The sequence below is a fragment of the Pseudochaenichthys georgianus genome, chromosome 21 (assembly GCF_902827115.2).
Source record: "Pseudochaenichthys georgianus chromosome 21, fPseGeo1.2, whole genome shotgun sequence".
Lineage (NCBI taxonomy): Eukaryota > Metazoa > Chordata > Actinopteri > Perciformes > Channichthyidae > Pseudochaenichthys > Pseudochaenichthys georgianus.
Genome location: NC_047523.1, coordinates 25,435,985 through 25,458,249, shown reverse-complemented (window position 1 = coordinate 25,458,249; position 22,265 = coordinate 25,435,985). Strand labels below are relative to the sequence as shown.

General features: G+C 40.0%; 3 protein-coding genes across 6 annotated transcripts; 2 read left to right on the top strand and 1 right to left on the bottom strand.

Moving 5' to 3' along the window:
* Positions 1-563: 563 nt before the first annotated feature.
* Positions 564-9,224, top strand: naxd (NAD(P)HX dehydratase). Of its 4 annotated transcripts, XM_034110465.2 has the most exons (11): positions 1,091-1,964; positions 2,072-2,518; positions 2,742-2,892; positions 3,002-3,047; positions 3,154-3,242; positions 3,906-4,014; positions 4,469-4,519; positions 4,623-4,727; positions 4,825-4,945; positions 5,068-5,191; positions 8,732-9,224. In XM_034110465.2, the coding sequence occupies exons 1-11, from the start codon at positions 1,448-1,450 to the stop codon at positions 8,880-8,882; spliced, it is 1,911 nt and encodes a 636-aa protein (XP_033966356.1). In that variant the 5' UTR covers positions 1,091-1,447; the 3' UTR covers positions 8,883-9,224. The 4 variants fall into 4 exon arrangements, with proteins under 4 accessions (XP_033966358.1, XP_033966357.1, XP_071063103.1 ...); XM_034110467.2 differs by lacking the exons at positions 1,091-1,964; positions 2,072-2,518 and adding an exon at positions 564-743; XM_034110466.2 differs by lacking the exons at positions 1,091-1,964; positions 2,072-2,518 and adding an exon at positions 564-873.
* A 2,287-nt stretch (positions 9,225-11,511) lies between these two features.
* ing1 (inhibitor of growth family, member 1) lies at positions 11,512-15,277 on the top strand. The gene is made up of 4 exons (XM_034110757.2): positions 11,512-11,677; positions 12,771-12,942; positions 13,498-13,646; positions 14,323-15,277. Exons 2-4 carry the CDS (start codon positions 12,804-12,806, stop codon positions 14,962-14,964), a joined length of 930 nt encoding a protein of 309 aa, XP_033966648.1. The 5' UTR covers positions 11,512-11,677; positions 12,771-12,803; the 3' UTR covers positions 14,965-15,277.
* An 808-nt stretch (positions 15,278-16,085) lies between these two features.
* Positions 16,086-21,797, bottom strand: ube2al (ubiquitin conjugating enzyme E2 A, like). Its single transcript, XM_034110664.2, has 6 exons — positions 21,595-21,797; positions 20,031-20,111; positions 19,911-19,936; positions 18,086-18,175; positions 17,918-18,006; positions 16,086-16,876 (listed from the first exon to the last, which is right to left on the bottom strand). The coding sequence occupies exons 1-6, from the start codon at positions 21,636-21,638 to the stop codon at positions 16,748-16,750; spliced, it is 459 nt and encodes a 152-aa protein (XP_033966555.1). The 5' UTR covers positions 21,639-21,797; the 3' UTR covers positions 16,086-16,747.
* Positions 21,798-22,265: the final 468 nt, after the last annotated feature.

Genomic DNA, 22,265 nt, shown 5'->3' with positions numbered 1-22,265 from the left:
TATGTACATGTATATGTATTGCCTATTGCCTCATTTATTTATTTCACAATTTATTTCATAGGCATATTTATATTTATGTATTTATTTAATTATTTATTTATTTAATTTTGGCTTGAATGGCATTCCATACCTGCCATGCTTCATCCCTTTATGCTAAGCATTGGACAATAAATGTAACAGCAATTTGTAGTTTAAGTAAGATTGAATTGTATGTGTTATGATTATTTCTAAACTTCAGGAAACATATTTATGTTTTAGTATGTGGTTTTAAAGGTGTTTTTTCTCCAATTGTTTCTTTTTGTTAAGTGCAACATTTAATAGCCACATTCCAAGCAAAGAAATACAGAGACAATTTTAATTGTTTATCTAAAAATATATTATAATATTATAAAACAAGCCAAATGTACAGGCCTGATATTGAAAAGATTCAACATAACACAACACAAAAGAAATAAAGTGATAAATGCTTTTTTTTTTAAAGTGTAGTTTGTATTATATTATTGGAGCATCAATTCCCTCAACGCTCCAACCAGCATCATAGAGCGGCCATCAGAAGAAGTGCAGTTTTGGCTGAGCTGCTCAGCTGTGTGGGCTGCTGCTGACTGTTGACAGATTTCAGCCTATATTAATATAGGATTGTCCGAGGCGTCTTTAAAGGCATCGTTTCCTCCTGTACTGCAGGACTGAGTGGAGCCTCATGATCAGGATACTTTGTGTAAAGCTGAAACGCAGCTCCAGTTTAGGTAAGAATAACTGTTTACAACCAGGAGGTGAAGAATGACAACATGCCGCAAGAGGTTCAGATGCTCGCCTTTTGCTTTATCTCAGTTGCTCTGTCGTTTTTCGTCACATTGGTCTGTTTAAACGAGAAAGGTAAAGTGAATAAAAAGTGTGACAGTTTATCGCTCCGCCCAGTTAGCTGTGATGCTAGTTTAGCTAGCAGCCTTTAATCTTAGTGGTGCCTTTCCTCCATGTTGGTAATGACAAGCTTTTGGTAGCTCTAGGACCCCGCAGACACCTTACCGAGGCAGAAAAAAGGGAAGTTATAACCAGACTGCTGATCACAGGTCAGTTTTTCTCCCGCTAATAAAAGATGAGATTGTGAAAAGGGCTTCGGACACCGATCCCCAGTCAGCTCCTCCCAACGTACTTAGCTACGCATTTCCTAACGACGTAAAAGGATAAACATAGAAAGCTATGCCTTAGCTAGAAAACAAAGAGTTGATTTGACAATAGATTGTAATAGTTAGCAAGATTAAAACAATTATTAATATCCTTACAAGTCCTTCTAAGCTATTTTAATGGCCAGTTGTTGCTGTTTGGGATAGCGTCGCTCCTCGGCTTTGATGCCAAGATCCAGACGCCCATTATAATCCGCAGAGTCAACATCTCCATTCAACTCCTGGGGCTGCAGGTTGCTCTGTAAGCACGCCTGTCTGGATCCGCTATGCAAGTGAACACAACGCGGGGCTTCTTGTGGTCGGACGTAGAGACGAGGACCTTGTTGAACATCTGGGGGGAGCAGGACATCCAGGCGGCGCTAGATGGGAACTTCCGAAATAGCTTCGTGTACCGCGACGTCTCCCGGAGGCTGGGGGCAACGGGGTTTGAGAGGACACCGGAGCAATGCAGGGTGCGGATCAAAAGCCTCAAGAGACAGTACTTGTTGGCAAAGGAAGGCAATCTACGGAACAACGGGCAGTATCATAAGATCTGTAAGTTTTATGACACCATGGAGAGGATTTTGAGCAACCGGCCTGCTCTTGACCCTCAGGAGTTCATAGACAGTGTGGCGGGGGGAGAGGAGGCCGGGGAGGGCCTGGAGGAGGAGGATGCAGAGGATGCTCAGGATGCTTACTCAGAGAGCACAGGGGAGTGTCCTTACCCTGCAGAGACTGAAGTGAAGCTGGAATATCCTACTATTCCCATCCCAATTCCGGTTAAAGTGACAGTGGGCATAAACAGTAAGTCCTCCTTCCTATTCCACATTTATCTATTTCTAATACTTTGATGATTTGATTGTATGTGCTCAAATATGCCTCAAACATTGTATTGCCCCTCTCTCCTTCAGGTACTTCAGTGAGACCACATAACAGCAGCCAGCTGGCCAGCAACTTGTCAGCCAGGATACCTAAACGGCAGAGGAAGCGGCGCACAAATTTCCCCATGGAAAAACTAATGGAGCAGTTCCTGGAGCAGAGCGTCCATGCTGAGGACAACTTCTACCGAATGGAGGAGCAGCGCTTGCAGGCAGAAGACACCCGAAGAGAAACGGAACACACCAGGGAGCTGCACATGCTTCAGATGCTCGGACAGATGTTCTCCAGCATCTCCTCCACCAGAGCTGGATCTGCAGCAGAACCCCCCAAAACAGCTCCTCCTGCCCGTGCTCCAGTGTTCTCCAGTGCCTCTCCATCATGTAAACAAGGCCAGTCCGGTCACTTCAAACGCCCTTCAGCCCAGACAGACTGTTGTGCCCCAAAAAGTCAACTGTTGAACCCAGATCCACAGGCAATAGGTATTAGTTTAGCTGTCGTGTGCAGCCTCGAGGGGGAATTAAAAGGCAAATCAGCTTCAATGTGAAGGCTCCATGAAGGAGCTGTCACCACAGTACACGTTTTATTTTTACGTTAGGTGGTTTGTTAATTGATCTTGTTTTTCAGTATTGCTATTTGTGTATTTTTGTCATCTTTAGTCTGTTATCCCACACTTTAAAACGATCACTTTGTTTATTCCCTCAGTGTTTGAACGCTACTACAGTTCGGGATCTACGTCACACAGAGGCATGGATGAGGACTTCCTCTCACTAGTAAAGAGCATCGTCCCTCCACTGACATCGAAAAAGCACAAGGGACAAGATGGACGTATTGGAATCATTGGAGGATGCCAAGAGTATGAAACACAACTCGTTCTCAACACAAACATCCTTCACCAAACACAGTTGAGGTTGTTTGTTCTTTAATACATTTGCTCTAATTATTTTGATCTCCGCCCTCTAAAGCTACACTGGAGCACCATACTTTGCCGCCATCTCAGCATTGAAAGCGGTATGTAGTAATTATGAGACAATTATCATTAATATTACCCAGCATGACATATACAACAGTTAAAGTGTAGTTCTGGTGCAGTGACAGTACCTTTGTTTTTCTCCAGGGGGCTGACTTGTCTCATGTGTTCTGCACCAAAGATGCTGCTTCTGTCATCAAATCATTCAGCCCTGAACTTATAGTTCATCCTGTCCTGTAAGTACAGATCCACAGGGACCAATTATTCTCTGAATGTCCTCTAATAACCTGTTCACTAGAACACCCCTCTGTATAATGTAATAGTCCTCAACACCAACACATTTTTTTAATACACTGGCAACTTTATTATGCCTGTATACTTAATATAAACGTGCCAAAAGTAATATGTTGTAATAGAAGTGTAGTGCAAGTACCATATCCCAAACAGTAACCCAGAACAACTCTGTGAACATCCTGCATGCAATTTATTTGAGAATCAGGCATGTACACATCTTTCTTTCCAACTACTGGTCATCACCTGTGTATGTCATAAAGTAGTAGTATCTCTAGTAGAAAAAGTTTGGATTATTTATGTGCAAGTTAAGGCATAAAAGAATATGGCTTTTGGAAAAAAGAGCAATACCATGTTGGGTCAAAAGTAGTGTATTTAAACAAATTGTGTGTGTGTGTGTGTGTGTGTGTGTGTGTGTGTGTGTGTGTGTGTGTGTGTGTGTGTGTGTGTGTGTGTGTGTGTGTGTGTGTGTGTGTGTGTGTGTGTGTGTGTGTGTGTGTGTGTGTGTGTGTGTGTGTGTGTGTGTGTGTGTGTGTGTGTGTGTGTATATATATGTATATGTATGTATATATATATATATATATATATATATATATATATATATATAGGGACAGTCCTAATGCAGTGGAAGAGATAGACAAATGGCTTCCGAGACTTCACGCCCTGGTGGTGGGACCAGGTCTAGGGAGAGAAGACGCATTACTGAAAACAGCCAAGGCACGTGGAATATATTCACTCCCTCCTGCACTTAAACAGTCTCTTGGAACAGATGCTTGTACATAAACACAAAACTGTACTAACATTACATTTTTGATATTTATAATACAGTGATGAACTTGAAAACTGCACATGAAACAACTCCTCTCTGTGGACATCATCTGCACTGATGCAAAGGAGACTCTTAAAAAGACAGTTAAATCCATCAGTCCCTTGTTGGCAAACGTGTATACAATTTAAACTACATATATTTTATATAAATTGGGTAATTCTACTGTCGAGTTGTAACCCAACTTTGCCAAGAATGATCAAACAAGTTGATGTGTATATACAGATTTTCTTTGGTGCAGCCTGAGAGAACTGTACAGTGTGTTTCTTTAACCTAAGTGTTGTTGTTCTTTGCATATTTGCTTCATCATTATCTCAAAATAACTATCTTTCCCCTGTCTTTTAGGAGGTGATAGAGAAGTCTAAAACAAGAGATATCCCGATCATCATAGACGCAGTAAGTCTCAAAATCAAGCTGTTGAACAGATGGGATTTTATTCGCAGAGCTGTACAAAGAACAATGAGTCTGTTTTGTTATTATATTTGTTTATTTCCAACAGGATGGATTATGGCTAGTTACACAGCAACCATCTGTTATTCACGGGTACCACAAAGGCATCCTCACACCTAACTTCATGGAGTTCACGCGACTGTATGAGGCGCTGGTGGGTCTTCTTCCGCAGAGCTGATTTAGACACCAAATAATGGCATATAACACATTATTCTGTGTTAATGTACGCATATGTGTGTTTGCTGTCTCAGCACCACGAGCCCATGGACATCAGTGATCGTCAGCGCAGCATCACTCAGCTCAGTGTTGCCATGGGCAATATCACTATGGTGCTAAAAGGAGAACAGGATCTCATTACAGATGGCGGTAAAGGTAAGTGTCAAGATTTCTCACAGTATGAAAACAATATTTAGGAGACACACTTTCCAGCTGATCTATCACCCTTTGCAATGTTACTCTGGAGACATGTGGTGACTTCCTGACTTTGTTTTCAGTGATCACGTGCAGTGTGGAGGGCAGTGGGAGAAGATGTGGTGGACAGGGGGATGTTCTCTCTGGATCTCTGGGAGTGTTTGCACACTGGGCCCACGCTGCCTCTGCAGCTGGAGTGGGCAGAAGGTGAGGGCATGATTGGCTGCTTGTACATCTTGTTTTAATTGTAGTATATAGCTCCTTTGTTAAGGACCATACCAAGTGTTCTTATTTTCAAACAATACTTACAAAAAGCATACCATTTTAAATGTGAACTATTTTAATGTACGTTTCAGGATAAATGATATACCTTTACAGCCCCCATTGATTTGTTTGCATTGAAAACTCAAATTGCAGAGTTTAAACTTGTGTGAGTTGTAATTCATCATACTTAATATAGGGTTATTTTTGGTTTATATATTGTAAAGTCAAAGTCAACTTTAATGTCAATTTTTCTGTGTTTGTACAGACGGAGAGATCGAAATAACGTTTCCAACAATTCAAAATACAACAATACAAATATGTATATCATATGTATATATATATATATACACATACACATATGCACACATTAAGATAAAACACAACAATCAATATATACAAAATAACAGTCACTTCAATATGTTAGGGAATGTACATAGTGTAAGATTATCCATAGCAGCGTAAAAAAAGTGTCTGGTTCTGGAATTGAGTGTCTGAGTGTATGGGGAGTTATAGTCCAGTGGGGGAGAGGGGAGGAAGGGGAGAGAGGGGAGAGAGGGGAGAGAGTTCAGCCTCTTGACAGCCAGAGGCCTGTACTACGAAGCCGGATTTTGGCTTAGCGAGCTAACTTCAGGGAAAACTCTGTTTCCGGTCCTACGACGCTGGTTCACTTCTTAGCGGGCTAGATCTCCATGGTAACTTATGCCAGGGATGCAAACTTGTTACCTTTCGGCGAAATTCGCTGTTTTGAATCCAAAATAGGTCGTTTGTGTGATTCATGTAGATCTGCAAAAAAATATTTTTGGAGTATCTGGGACCCGGTAATCTGCAGCCGCAAGCTGCTATGTGCCATCATGACACGCATGGTGTTCTTTTTTTATATATTATAATGAAGCGCGAGCTGTGTGCTCGAGTCTTCCTGCCTGTCGGCTCTGCTGCTCCGCGATGATGGTCTAGCTTCAGCAGCCACATTACCTACGGGTGCGTTCGTTAATATTAACTGTGTTGTCCGGAGTCACTGTGGCACAGACTGGACCGCTGGTGAACAGCTGTTAGAACGGGCCGTTCAGGTGTTCAGAGCAGAGCTCCCTGTCGGAGCGGCAGAGCGTGATGTGCACTGAAACGTTTTTCTGTCGCTATATTATCATTGAGCAAACTTAACTAGCAAACTAGCATCACTATCTGCTAACGTTAGCTTTAGCCTTCGTTTTCTATTAGTTTTTTTCATAGGCTAGAAACGGAGGTGGTATAAGTATATATCTTGTACTTGAGTAAAAGTAGAAGTACCCAGGTCTTGTACTTGAGTTAAAGTAGAAGTACCAGAGTGTAGGAACAATCCTGCAATCAAAATGTTCCTCAAATAAAAGTACAAAAGTATTATCATCAAAATATAGTTAAAGTAGCGACAGTAAAAGTAGAAGTACTCAGGTCTTGTACTAGAAGCACCAGAGTGTAGGAATACTCTGTTACAGTAAAAGTACTGCATTCAAAATGTTCCTCAAGTAAAAGTATTAAAGTAGCGACAGTAAAAGTAGTCATTGTGCAGATTGGTCCATTTCAGAATAATATATCTGATATGTTTTATAATGATTGATCATGAAAGTGTTCTCAAAGCTGGTAAAGGTGCAGCTAGTTTGAATGACTTTGTATACTGCAGGGTAGCTTGTGGATTTACTCCAGGTGGAACTAAAGTCTGATTTAACACTTGATTAGATTTCACATCATTCATCCACATCTGTGAAGTAACTAAAGGGATTAATACATGTAGTGGAGTAAAAGTACACCATGTACCTCTGAACTGTAGTGGATTAGAAGTACAAAGTAGCAAAAGAAACATTGAAATACTTAAATAAAGTATCTCAAAATTGTACCCAAGTAGTACTTGAGTTTATGAACTTAGTTACTTTACACCAGTGGCTATACAGATAGAAAGACTAAGCCTTGCACAGAGGCATCAAAATACATTTTCAAAATGCTCAACAGTGCTGCCAAAATGTTAAACTCACTGCTACACAATTAAAATAAATGCTTTTATATATATTTATATTAGATGTGACTCTTTGGCGTTTCTGTTCTTAGTAACACTGCTGCTTTAGTTGTTCTGACTGCTAAAATCCTCTGTTATTCCTAATTTTAAAGCCGATATTCCGTGGGGTCGGGGGGCTCGGATCCTTGTTACCTTTTTCATACCTGATGAGTTTGCATCCCTGTTATGCTGAGCGGCTAACCTGGTCCGGAGCAGGTTAGGTTGCAGGCTAAGAGATCAAGTCAGTTAAAGCACGGCCTGCTGACCAATCAGAGTTCAGTGTACGGAGTTTAAAGCGATCAAGTCATATTACAGGAGAAAGGAAATACAGTTTAAATTGCGGTTGCAGGAAAGACGGCCGGCAAAAATCACCGACTGTGAGCGTGAAAATTAATAGAATATCACCTCTCATCTTCAGAGCAATCTGACTATTATAACATTAGCGTTAAGAAAGCTTACTTACATATCTGCCAAATCATAAGTAACCGGATCAAAGTAACATTACTTACAATCCGCGGCACTGTGAGTGCAGACGTTGATGTGTCCCATTATCATTCACATCATAATGTATCATATCTCCTTATCTGAGTCAGCTTCTTGAGCTGTATCTGGCCGTGCAACACTTACAGTGTCACATGTATGCAGAAGTATTATTTTAAGCAACACATTAAGTTGACGAAACACTCAAGTCAAATGTAATTAAAGTCAGATCGTGTCTTAGACGGGGCAGTGATATCATAAACCTGTTAATGTACGCATTCAAACACTTTTTCTGTTACCAGCTGTATTCACCTTGCAGGTGCAACTATGTGGCTTTGATCCTGGATAAAGTGTTTAAGTCATGGATGTTTAAAGTTTAACGTCTTCATTGTCTAATATTATAGTTGACTTTTCATTCAGGAAGTATGACGCTGCGCTGTCAGTACGCTTCTCCATGTTTGTGATTGGTCGAATGCTCCAAATACCACCCCTTTTATGTGAACGCGCACCTAACTTGATAGGGCAAAGCTGGCTTGAGTTAACGAGTTGATAACCAGTGTCGTAGGACAGTTTAGCGAGAGCGCGTTTGTTTTGGATTAGGTAAGCCGGGTAACTCAAACATATCCAGGTTAGGTTGAACCGGCTTCGTAGTACAGGCCTCTGGTGTAAAAAACTAAACTTGTAAAGCTAATACAATTATGTATCTTAATATGATTAAAAACGATTGTAAATTATATACCATGGAAAATGGTAAAAAAACTGTAGTGGGTTTTTTCCAATATACTCTAGTTTTTCGTAGATACATATGAAAGTAATCTCTTACTTGCAGCCCTCATGTATTCTTATTTTCACTTGATAGTGCATTTTGAAAGTTAAACCACCAGTATGCTATTTTTACTTGTAGTATTGTATGAACAAACACATGTTAAGTATATGTCTCCTTGTTTCCTAATCCATTATTTTTGTTATTATTTCTCCAGTGCGAATCCATCAATGGTTGCAGCATTCGGGGCCTGTTCTCTAACAAGACAGTGCAACAACCAAGCGTTCCAGCGACATGGCCGCTCCACCACCACAACGGACATGATCCAGGAGATTGGTTCAGCCTTCAAAAAGCTATTTGAAAGCTGAAAGAATCACATTTATATCAAAACTGTTGTTTTAAACACTATATATACATACTAAGTTTTGCATTCTTGAAGCCGTAATATAGCCTGTTGGTGGGCCACTGAAAAATGTTTTAATGTTAAATTTGAATTATCACATTTGAAACGAATAAATACACACTGACTTGTTTTAAGTATTTTTTAAATGAAGCCTAACAAACACTGTCTTCCATTTGATCATTAATACATTCACCAAATATGAGGTAGATGCATTTTTCCCAACCCACCAAATAAACTGAGATGGTAAGATAATTGGGGCCACTGTAAAAAAAAACTGTTTGAATTTTGAAATAAATTATAAATCAAATTTTGTTGGAGTTACTTTTAACCAAGTTCTTGAAAACCATTATGGTAACTTCCCTTTGTGGCCATAGAGGGCAATATTGACTTGGACCATGGTCTTGTGGTTTGTTGCTGCTTTATTAATGTGTTTAAAATGGGTCATTGCTAAATCATTGAGAGCAGAGAATGATACTTTGTGCCGAAATAAGGGGACCTATGTGAAACGTATGGTAGAAGGGATTCAGATTCAGAATACTTTATTGGCCATTACATTTACACAGTGATGTACCTGAACGCGTTCAATGAACGATCGTTCATGAACGCGTTCATATTTTGGGCGAACGTGAACTGAACGTACTGTATTTCCGCTCGTTGAACGTAATTGAGAACGCGTTCATTCTCAGCGCTGTATAACGGCGTTCAAAAGTGCGTTCATTCTCAGCACTCTATTATAACGGCGTTCAAAAGTGTGCCAGATTTCATATGCCTTTCAGCCGAAATCCCAGTTAAAACACACCGTAAACAGGCTTCAAAATAATGCGGAAAACCACCCAATCTGGCAACAGCAAGCTGCCTGTGACGCGTACGCGCCTGTCACCCCTGGCTGTCGCACTAAAATATAAATATACTAAATATATCAGACTCCTCACAACAAACAATGTGGAACCGCGGAACCGGCGAGCATTGAATGAATGAATGAATTAGTATGGACGAAGCCGAGAGCAGCTGCAGCAGCACTCGCTCAGAGTGAGACTCTACGGCAGGGGTGGGGAACCTCCGAGTCCGGCCTCCGGCCGTATACGGCCCGCGAGACAATTTGGTACGGCCCTCGAGGTAATTTATAAACACACGCAAAAAATAAAAAAATGAAAGAAATCTAGACCGCAAAAAAATTAAACAAGCGAGTACCTGTTTTTCCTGGCCAAGGTCAGGGTCCTTGAACACAACACGAGCCTAACGTGTCATCACGTGGTATATGTCTCGACTGACAGGGGTGCAGTTCTGACGGAGAGCACCAGAACGCCACTCCAGCACTTCAGAAATTGCAGTACCGATAAGTCCATACACATGCCGCAGTTTCTGTGTGTCTGTGTCTTTAGTTGAAAGCCCAGTGGCGATCTGCTCATCTGTCATACTGATCAGACAGTCAATAACTGTGTTGTTATCATTAGCATCTGGTTAGCTAGCTATGCTAACGAATATAAGAAGCTTTGTCTACAACCAGTGAGGTAAAGGCACATCTTTATATGATCATTATAGTTATAAAAAAATAAGAGAATAAAGTAAACAGGTATAAAATACTATATGACAGTTATTAATAAAGAAGAATACAGTTTCAAAGGGGAGTGATTTGTCAAATATCCATACATTAAAAGAAAATCTGCTTACAGTTGTGTTTGGGTGTTGAGAGATGTGTCCATAGATCTCCTAATGTTGCTCTCAAAGTGCAACAAGTCTTCCCAGGGGAGCATGCCCCCCGGACCCCTCTAGAGGAGGTTAGGTCCCCCCCACTTAAATCATGTTCACATCACATGGATAGGAAACTAAATACATGTCCACACATCTTGTGTCCATAAATTATCTTTCTGTTTTGGTGGTCACGCCACACCCTGCACGTGCATGCATACGCGAGTCATGGTGAGATATCTGGATTAGGAGGTTGCTTTTTCTTTGCACAGAATGAAATGAATGGGCTGTGATTTTTAGTTTTTTTAAGCAGAGGTCAATAACTTGTACGTCCCTCTGAGGATATTGTAAAAATTGAAATGGCCCATTAACATCCAGGAGACAAATAATAGCTCGCAGCAACGTATTGAAAAAATAACTATGAACTATAAATTAGTTCATTTTTGAAACCATGAACTTTAGTTCAACATTTTGAATTATGAACTATGAACTGAACTAGTTCATTTTAAAATGTGTGAACTGTGAACTGAACTAGTTCATGTAGAAAGTGAACTTTCCCAACACTGCATTTACATAACATGGACATGTGTCTTTGGCACTGGCAAATAAGATAAAATAACACTCACAATACACAGTACAACATAACATTCGTACACACAAAAAGAGTGAATTTGCATCAAAGTTGCAGTCTTAATAAAAGTGCAGTGTGATTTGGGTCCATTCAAATAGCTGTTGTATTAAAACAAAACATAATTTACTATACATTTAAATGTTCTGATGGTGTTGGTGGCAAACTGTCCAATAAATAAATACATTTGTTCAAAGATAACGCGCCAGGAAGTACATGAAATAGTTCACTTGTATCTTTGGTTGCCATAGCAGCTTTGTTGTGGCGCATATTTAAAAATATTTGTTCAGGCACTTTGGCTAGCAGCTAACATTAGCTTGCTGAAGGACCCACGGATCCGCCGTACACACACACACGACCTAGCGATAGCATCAACAGTCGCTGCATCACGGAGGGTTAGACGTCAGACTTTTGCTACAGAAAAACGAATAATATCCACACAGGTAAGTTCCTCTGCACGCCACCTGGAAACCAATTTACCTAGATACGTTTGGTTAAGTCCCATTAAAGTTGTTTCTATTATTCTTATTAAAAGCTTCGTTTAGTAATACAAAGCGTTGAAAGCTAATCAAAGCTAATTTGGCTAGCAGTTAAATACAAGCAATCGTGATAGAAAATAGGCCACTAACAGTGTAAAAGTAATTGATAATAATGTGTGTTATGGTTTTTATTACAGTGATTTGTCGGTGTAATGTTAGCATATGGATGTAAGTGTTATGTGATTGTTTACTTTGTGGTTGAATGAAGAGGCTAAGCGTTAATCTTTGTTTTTGACACATTGGGGTGTCGGTTGTCAGCGCTGCCCGCCAGCGATTAAAGAACATTTTATTTCGTGCTATGCTTTTTAAGCCAATCCCAAAGTTGCTAAGAAAGAAAGTTGGTTAACACTGCTTGACGTAGCAGGATACGTTGACGTTTATCATCTCGACTAAAATTAGACACGGAAACTCAGTTGTTACTGATGTAAATGATAGATTATTCATTTGATCAGTGAATGTTATGGGTTGATTTCACACTAAAACATCGGTGTGTTTTTTTAACTCGTTCACTATCTCTAGTCATACGCTAGTTCACCCAGCTAATGTTAAATCATGCTACTGTTTAGCTTTGTTGTCTTCTTCGTTGGATTGGAGAAGGACATCCTGAGGTCCACTCAGCAACAACTATATGTTACTATGTTATCTATCCATAGTTATCTGTTAACTATAGTTATTTATTATATCTAGAAATGAGTTCTTTTTCTTTGGCCACGAACTAGTGAGCTCTCAGTTGGCAGATTCATAGCACACGTAGCAATTTTCAGGATGGCTGACTCCAGATCAGTGTCCCCTCCCCCTTTCATATCTTCACCATTATTGTCAATATTTCCGGACTGATTTCAGATAATCCATACTGATAAACGAGACAGAATGCACACATATTGTACACAATTACAACAGAGAAGTGTAGTGGTACTAAACGATGAACTACTTTCCCTAAAACCAGCATTTAAACATCGTTTCAGCAACAATACACATATTGATTTACTCTCAACAGGTGCAGGTGTCTCCGGATAAGGAGGGATCTGCAATGTTGAACCCGACAAATGGCGACCCAGGCAACGTCGTTGTGAATTATGTGGAGGAGTATTTGGACCTGGTGGAGTCTCTGCCCTTTGATCTGCAGAGGAGTGTGTCCCTCATGAAGGAAATTGATGCCAGGTATCAAGGTAAAGAGGATAGACAGTGTGGACATTTTTCTTATAAATCAATCAAAAATAAAAGGTAACAATAATCATATTGTAAGATGCACAACATAGTTCCCTAATGATTTGTATACATAAATGTGTGTGTGGCTCTGATTTCTAAGGATGTGTCCTTGTTTATTTGTTATACATTAGTATTGCTAGTGTGTGAGCACTTATGGAGAGTGACTTACATTTATCACACGGTTTTTTCCTTACTTCACCCACCAAAACAAAACTGACCAATGTGTCTCTTTCGTAAATGTAACAAAAACGAATGCAGTGATAATAGTTCAATGATTTAACTGACATATCTGAACCAAACATTAATTCTCAGTTGCTATTTTATCAAGGACACCTAGCTAAAACAAATGTCATGCTCGACCCCTTTCGTTATTTCACCTGTTATTCAATAAAAAAAAAACCTTCACAGTCAAGGTAATTCAATATAAGCTGAAAGTTTATATTGACTTGGTGTGAACTTTTTTTGAATATGTTAAATGACAGTATTCTTATCCCACTTGATTTCTTGTTTGGCAGATGTTCTGAAGGAGCTCGATGACGCTTATGAGCGGTATCGCCGGGAGTCTGACTCCCTGCAGAGGCGGAAGCTTCAGTTATCCATTCAGAGGGCACTGATTCGCAGTCAGGAGCTCGGAGATGAGAAGATACAGATTGCCGGTCAAATGGTACGTTATGAACGCCCTGCGCTGCTTCAGGGGGCAAACCTCCAGGTCTTAAAGTTTGAAAGTGCTTTCCTGGAATGAATGGGCTCAGAAAGCATACCCAGAGTAAATAAAAACAGGTTTTTTAGACCTTCTTGAAGGGCTTTTTGTGTAAGACTCTCCAAATCTGACACCGTGAAGAAAATCTGAAAACTGCAGAATCTTATTATTATAGTTTCACACTGAATACAAATACAACTTACCCCTTTGACTTAGAATAGAATATAGACAAGAATATGTATCTCTTATAAAACATATGTACAAGGGATGTTGGAAACAGTTATATTATAAACATACAACTTCAGTTTTAGCTCTTAGAAAAGTGGTTAACCAATACAGAGCCTGTGGCTCTCCACCTCTGGTTATCAGCACAACGTAACATAATGTATTACTAGATAACAAGAAGTGGCTTCGATTTGTATTTAAGTCTGTCGAATTAGGCAGTAAACTTTTTCTTTTTTACAGACAAAATCATCAAAACGTATTATAAGAAGAACACCATTCTTCAACTTACTACTTTCTCTAAATTAATCAAGTTTAGTCTTATTTTCTAGTTCAATTTGCAAGCACATAGATAACTACATGTTGTTCAAACAGCAGCATGGGCTTTGCAGTAACATTTAAACATTCTTAATTTCAGGTGGAGCTGGTCGAGAACCGAACGCGACAAATAGACTGGCACTCTGAACTCCTCCTTTCCTCTCAAGAAGTCCCAGAAACTCCGGTCCCCGTACCGGCCTCCGTGACAACCACCGCAGCGTCCACGGTGTCGTCCTCGTCGTCATCCTCAGCCACCGTACCTCCAGGGAAAACTAGCCATCACGACAAGAAGCGTGATGAGTTAACTCCAAGCTCTGCAGGTGTAGACAAGGCTGGAGGGAAGCGCTCGCGGCGTCAGAAAAATGGAGACAATCGGGAAAGTTACGGGGCTCTGGATCAACCCGAGGATGTGGGAGTGGGTGCATCCCGGGAAAAGAGGGCCAAAACATCTTCAAAGAAGAAGAAGAGGTCCAAAGGAAAGTCTGAGAGAGAAGTGTCCCCCCCAGACCTGCCCATCGACCCAGATGAGCCAACGTACTGCCTCTGTGAGCAGGTGTCATACGGAGAGATGATTGGCTGTGATAACGATGAATGTCCCATCGAATGGTTCCATTTCTCCTGTGTGGGGCTCCATCACAAGCCAAAGGGCAAGTGGTACTGCCCCAAGTGTCGGGGGGAGAACGAGAAGACCATGGACAAGGCCTTAGAGAGGGCCAAGAAGGAGCGGGCCTACAACAGGTAGCTCGCTCCATCCACCTCATGAACACTTTTGCATACAAATTACATTTTTATGTAGTGTCTTTGTTTTCCATATTGTCAACAGTGTTAAAAAAATAAGCAATGTAAAGAAGGCTGCTGTAAATAGTTATTTTTGTAACTGCTGCATAGCTGTGAGAAAAAATATTTGTCCTTCCTGGTTGGGAAAGAATAGAAACAGTACAACCTGGATTAACGTTACATCCCCTTTGTTTTCATCATGCATGCAACTTAACCCAGTCCGTTATATATGCTCAGTTAACAAATAAAACATTTTTTAATAAAGGAGAATTTCAGGATGTTGTGAAGACTTTTGTCAAATGTTATTCATACATATTAACCCTGAGGAATTCGTAGAGACAACAAAGATAAGAGTGGTTATTTGAACACAACTGAGGAGATTTCAGATTTAAAAAAGCTAGTTTCACATTTAGTTTTTACAAAACTAGATTCAACTTTATTGTCATTGTGCAAAGTACAAGCCAATGAAATGCAGTTAGTAGCCAACCAGAAATGCAAGAAAAAAACACGAATTGCCTTATGTACATTAAAAGGATCATTATTCACTAGTATGTCCCCGACTGTACTGTCTATGAAGAGATCTCCTAAATGCCTCTCTGTGGTTTGGGAACAACATAATCCAAAGTCCTCGTTCTGCCATCTAAAGTTCAGATAAAGCTAATATGAGGCTTCAGCAGTCTAAAGGTCAGACAGTACAAATATTTTTCTTTTAAGCAGAAAAGTCAATTTTTCTGACAAATGTTTGCTGAGCTAAAGCAATCACAAGGTCGTTTTTTTACTAAAAAGCATTTCTGGGCAATAGAGATCTATGGATATTGTCAGCCTTCAATTCACAATGTAATATTTAGATTTTACATCATACAATTCTAAATAAATATCCTTAGCAGTAGCATTGTTTGGCTTGTTTAATATTCTTTGGCAATACTCGGTGAAAATGTGAAACCATGTTTTACCATTTGATTGATTTGTCTTCTTGATATCACTCAAAACCTGAGATTTCATGGTGAACCAACTCATGTGACAAGCAAAGTATTATCGGTCAAATAGCATCACATCTGCAGTCACAATAAAAGCTCCTCACAAAGATGGATTATCCTTCTTTTATTTACAAGTGCTGAAAAAATGACATGGGAACAACCAGTGCAAAATCTGTACATAAATTCAGATGCAGACTTCGTATATACATGAGTACTGAACAGGAACGTGAATACACTCTTTTCTGTCATGCATGTAACAGAGTTCACAACACAGCAAAAGACGTAAATACGTCTGATTTAGTTTCAGTCCGTGATGCTCAGGCTGTTCATTCTCACGGGGAAGGGTACGATGATCACACTGGAGCCGATAAACTGCCCTGTGAAAACTAACTGGCAGAAAAGATGAGGAGCACAACAGAAGAGGACCCATGACTTAATTCACACACCCTCCAAGACATTAAACATCATTTATCATTGGGAGTTATTACAGCAAGTAAGAACACACCAGAATTTGTGGGTAATCGCCCAGAAGTCCATACCGACGAAACATCAAGGCAAGATTCAGCACGTTTCCCCCGATGAAGAGGGGAATAGGACAAAACAAATCCCTCTTAGCGGGCAAAAAAACATTCTATGAATGGAGTTCGAAGGTAAAGTGCATAAAAGCTTAAAATCAAAAAGGAGGGGGGGGCCCAGAAACGAACAGGTACTCCACTAAAACTCGCAGCACACACAGCTTAACAATGGAGAGCAGCTAGCAGGACGATCAGGTCAACTGTCTCTCCAGCTTTGTTCTACGATGGCCGACACACGCTTCTCGTATTCCCGCTTGTTCTCCTGGTACAGCTGAGCGGCCTGACTGTTAGCTGGACTGTTGGGGTTTGGTTCATCAAGCAGGGACTGGGGGGGGGGGGGGGGAGAAAAGAAGCACTGAAGGTGAGACCTTTTTAGTGGAATATAACCATCTTCCTGTAGCCATATTCATCCACTGACAGGCTGAACAAGCTCGTGAGGAAGGCTAGGTCTGTAGGTAGAGTAAAACTGGACTATCTGGAGGTGGCAGAGGAGAGGACGAGGAGGAAGCTTGACAGTATCCTTGAGAACCCCCCCCCCCCACACTGTAAATACATAACATATGCCCTGTTTGTACAAATGACCTGCACTTGCATCTGCACACACACATGTAAATATATTTAATAACTCAAACTCAAATATGTATTAATGTTCCTTCAAATTATCAAAGTTTACCTTGTTGTGATTTTAACAGTTACTAATATAATGATATTTTTTATTTGACTATCCTCGTGTGAATCTGTACCGTCCTGTTTTTCACTCTCTCTGTTGCTGCTTTAAACTCCTGAACTTCCCCACAGGGAAAATAAAGGTCCATCCGATCTCTCTCAGTCACACCCTTTCACAAATGCACGTTCTCATTTAAATGTAAAGAACATTTGTTTTAAACAGGGCTTAAGACTACATGGGTAGAAACGATTCATTGTTTAATGGCTCATTCAACTTTAGCAATCAGCAACAAATATTCTGAATATATGAATATATTTCCAAGAATGATGCTGCTAATCACTTTTATTGTGTAAGGTGATTTTAACTGGAATCTTTGACTGTTAAGCGAAAAAAAAGAAGAGATTTGACGTCAGATTAGGCTGTGGAAACTATTTTCAGTTTCAATCCTACCAATCAGTATTACCATTGACTGTATTTGCAAACACTTGAAGGATTTTAATTTTGCAACAGGAACCTTTATTTAAATTCTGATATTAAAACAATTCAGTTTGCCTAGTTAAACACATACAATATGTGCATTTACAGCTTCTTAATCTTAAGTCATTTGCTCTGCTTCATATGTCTTAACCCTGAGTACCTCTTAGTTTTTCCTTTTTGGTTTTAATATGTATTAAGTCATTGTTTATTGACACTTCCTACCTGGATAGATGTAAGAATTGAGGACACATCATAAGTGGGACTCCAACGGTTCTGTAGGATGTCCAAGCATATACTGCCATCTGCATAGACTGTGGATGAAAACACAATTACACACTGCACATAAATATTAACACTTTAATGTGTGAAGAGATAAGAACATATTCCTACCATTTGGATGAAACATCTTTGACACAAATCGTACTGTGGGGGGTTTGTTGGGGTATTCTTCTGTGAACTCTACAATGAGTTTAAATGTGCCTGGGACAAAGAGAAGACACAAAAACCATTTATTTGTTAGCCTTAAAACCGGACTGCGAGTCGGCTGTTTAACACAACAGAAAAACACCCATTTAAACACGACGCTGAAGTTGGCTTCCGATTCAGAGCATCTGATTCGGCAGTTAAGGGGAAAGTTAAGGGACATTTAATTTACAGCGCTGAGCGAACAATCCTCCATGTTTGAACCTCTTAAATCGCTACATAGCCGATTTATTTGGACTGGATTATCCCAGAGAGTCTAAAGATTATTCATAAACACAGTTTGAGATTTGTGAAACCTTTATTCTATTTGTGAAAATACAAAAAAGGGAGATTTCAGTGTTTTTTGTTGTTGTTTTTTTTCATGTAGACCAGGTCCTGATCAAAAACCACTAGACCTACACTCATCAAATCTGGACTGGATTATCCCACGGAGGCTAAAGATTCTTTATAACACAGTTTCAGATTTGTGAAACCTTTATTCTATTTGTGAAAATACAAGAAGGCATAAAGGCTTGCCCAGCTGGGAGGTTCACTCTCTGATTCTGATGCTGGCCTGCTGCAGCAACCTCAGCCTTCCACCTGTGTTTGTATTTTCACAAATCTCAAATTGGGTTATAAAGAATCTTTAGCCTCCGTGGGATAATCCAGTCCAGATTTGATGAGTGTAGGTCTAGTGGTTTCAGATCAGGACCTGGTCTAATGTGGTCAGGATGTAAAAAAAGCACTGAAATCTCCCTTTTTGTATTTTCACAAATAGAATAAAGGTTTCACAGATCTCAAACTAGGTTATAAAGAATCTTTAGACTCTGGGAAAATCCAGTCCAAATAAATCGGCTATGCAGTGATTTAAGAGGTTAAAACACGGAGGATTGTTCGCTCAGCGCTGTAAATTAAATGTCCCTTAACTTTCCCCTTAACTGCCTAATCGGATGCTCTGAATCAGAAGCCAACTTCAGCGCAGAGTCCTGCACGGGTCTGATTTTCAAGACCCGCTCCCGCCCCACACCCGCGACGTGCAATACCGAACCCGCCCCGCTACCCGCACATATTGCCAATTAGTTCCGCAACCCGACCCGACCCGTCGGCACAAGATCCGCGACCCGACCCGAACCCGCATAGCCTATATATGAGCAGTGAAAACATGCAATTATTAACACACGCAGTTGCATATTTGTCTCAAAAAGCGTGGGATGTTGGTTATTTTCTCCATCTAGGAACCAAAAGCCTCCCAGACGCTGGGTTTCGCTCTTGAGGAAGTGTTATTGAAAATGCTGTATTCTCCGCTAGAGAGCTTCACCTCAGCCATTTCGAATGTGGCGGCTCAGCAGCAGACTGATGCGCTGCAGAGGTTATGATTATGCACGGTCCCGCGGGGGAGAGGTCTGAGGATTTAAACATTAAACAAAATTATCATTATTTCAATATATTTATTATGCAACACCCGCGACCCGACCCGCATCATCTTTGTTTTACCGAACCCGGAAAAAAAGCGTTTGGAAAAATACCACCCGCGAATCACCTTTTTTGCGGGTCACCCGTCGGGTACCCGACCCGATGCAGGACTCTGCTTCAGCGTCGTCATTTAAACGATTGTTTGAAAATGAGCATCTATTTAAATATATTCTAAATTAAATAATGGGTTTGCATGCTGTAAAGTTTCTATGTTTGTGTTGTTTTAAACAATACAGTGACAATATGCCTGACTACAAAAAACAACAAGTTATTAACATACCATCCTCAAAGGGAGTTCCTTCAGGGCTGTGAGGTTAGAGAAAAAAGAAGATTGGTCATTGATTTTGAACGTCAAACACAAATTATTTCGATGTAAATGATGACTGTAGTAATGTCTTACCCAAATATGACTGCATTCCATGCCATAATGTTGTTTTCAGATGGAGCACCACTGACACCCGCGGGAGGGTCCTCTTGTAGCCTTTATAAAAAAAGAAAACAAAGAAAGAAAGAAAGGTTATTTATTTAGCCAGAGTTTAGTGAATTCAGTAATCGAATGACATCCTACCTTTTAACACTAGGCCACAGACAAATATGATATTTTAAACAAACAAACAAGCAAAAGTGGAAGTAAAGGGGACTGAATTGCCACATTCAAATGATTACAGATCGATTACTTGACTACCTTGGCTGTGCCATTAAAACATTCAACTGTGGTTTTAAAGTTTTGCAAAAAACAATTGAGCCAGCTAGAAAGAAATATATACATATCATGAAAAGAAACTAAGCAACAGTCTTTGTAAATCCCTGAAGTCAATGCCATCATGCTCAACGTTTTATCAGCTGAGAGAAACTGTGATGTCATCACCAGTTAGCAAACTAAGGATGGGACAGAGACCTTCATATTGGGGAAGCTCAAAGTCCAAGTTGAAAACATTGTGTAGGCATTGGTTCTATCTTTTTCTTTCTATTGACCCTAGAACAATAATAACACAAAGAAAAATCTAAAAAGCCTTCGACATAAACCTAAGGACCCATATCTGTGTTATTCTTATCAGTCAGAAAAACAACCACTACTTGTAAAAGGTTTCACTAGCTTATGTAGAAACATTTGTAATGACCACTGAGTACAGACTTAGTTTGAAAAGGACTGTCTTGAATAAGGGGTCCTGTATATCTGAACTCCACAACAATGCCCTGTCCAAATCCCTGCAGGTTACCACTTCCGGTCAGAATTGATAAAACAAGCTGACAATCAAAGGATCTGAGGAAAATTAAATGTACAGTGAGGTGTCCACACGTTGGAAGACAATTGATATATAGAGGGATTTCTCTATTTCGTTATATTGGCCTGAGTGAAAAAGGCAACGTGTTCTGTTACTGAATAACAAGACCGTTTCGTGGTGACTGTAGAAGATGAAGTATACTTTTTCTTTGGCTTTATGTTGTTCTTGCCTACAACACTATAATATAATAATCCGTGTTGCTAGATCTTTACAAACGGCTAATCCATCTATAATTACTAACAAACGTTTTACTAACTATTTTAATGCTACCATTTAGCATATAATACAAAACAGCGACTGGTTTAAGTTCACGGAACACTAACGTTTGCTACATGGCATTAAATTGATCTTGTCAATGGAAAAATAAATATATATTTAACTGCCAGCTAACAGCCATAAACTGGGACAGTAACTATATCGAATATTCTGCTAGCATTTATCAGTTAGCACTGTTAGCTTCTAGCTACGGGCGAAGCTCTTCTACAAAATCAGCTTTATTTCACTTCAATGTCCAAGGTTCATACAAACTCAAGATTAACGATAGATTGTTTGCGATACGTTAATGTGTTACTGTTTAGAATGTTTGAAACCAACTGTTAATATGAAAGAAATACAGGTGAGCTATTTCAAGCTAACGCTAGGCTAATGTTAGCTGTTTTTGACAAATCATCGACTTACCTTTTAAAATCTCTCATAAGTCTCCTTCTAGCCGGGGTGGACATGGTTTAAATTGTGAAACACGTAATGGTAACACTGAAACGTGAACAGGTGCGTATTTATCAAAAGGTAATATTGTTTTCACTAGTTATTTGGCACCTTCACAGTGACCCTGTTAGCACTAGCAGCAGCCAGAGTCGTTCTGTCGTGCCGATAATCCTGATTCCCTGGTTAGACCAGCGAGGTTTACTGGACGATACCAAATCAAGGAGAGGAGGAAACCATTTCAAATGATAAGTTTCACAACACTTTCTGGCATTGGAATATCAGTACATACATCCGAAACGTTATACATACATGTGTGTTAATGCATTTCTCTACATACAGGGAAGATGCAGTTATGTATTACGTTATTGTATTAGAACAGCCTTTTCCTTCCCCCCATTCGCATTAGGGGCGTCGTCTGCCGCGGGGCGTGGTCACAGTGACGCGTTGTTTGTGCAGCGCAGCTCTGACGACGGCCGCCCCTGGAGACAGGTGCTCGATGACCAGAAAGTACACAACTGAAGCTGTGCAGGCTGGAGCGAGTTTATATTTGTGTCTCTACAAGTAGCCTATAAAGGAAAAAGCATCCTCTTTTAAGTTGATATAAATTAGCTATACATCTATACCCAATGGTGTATTACGATTAA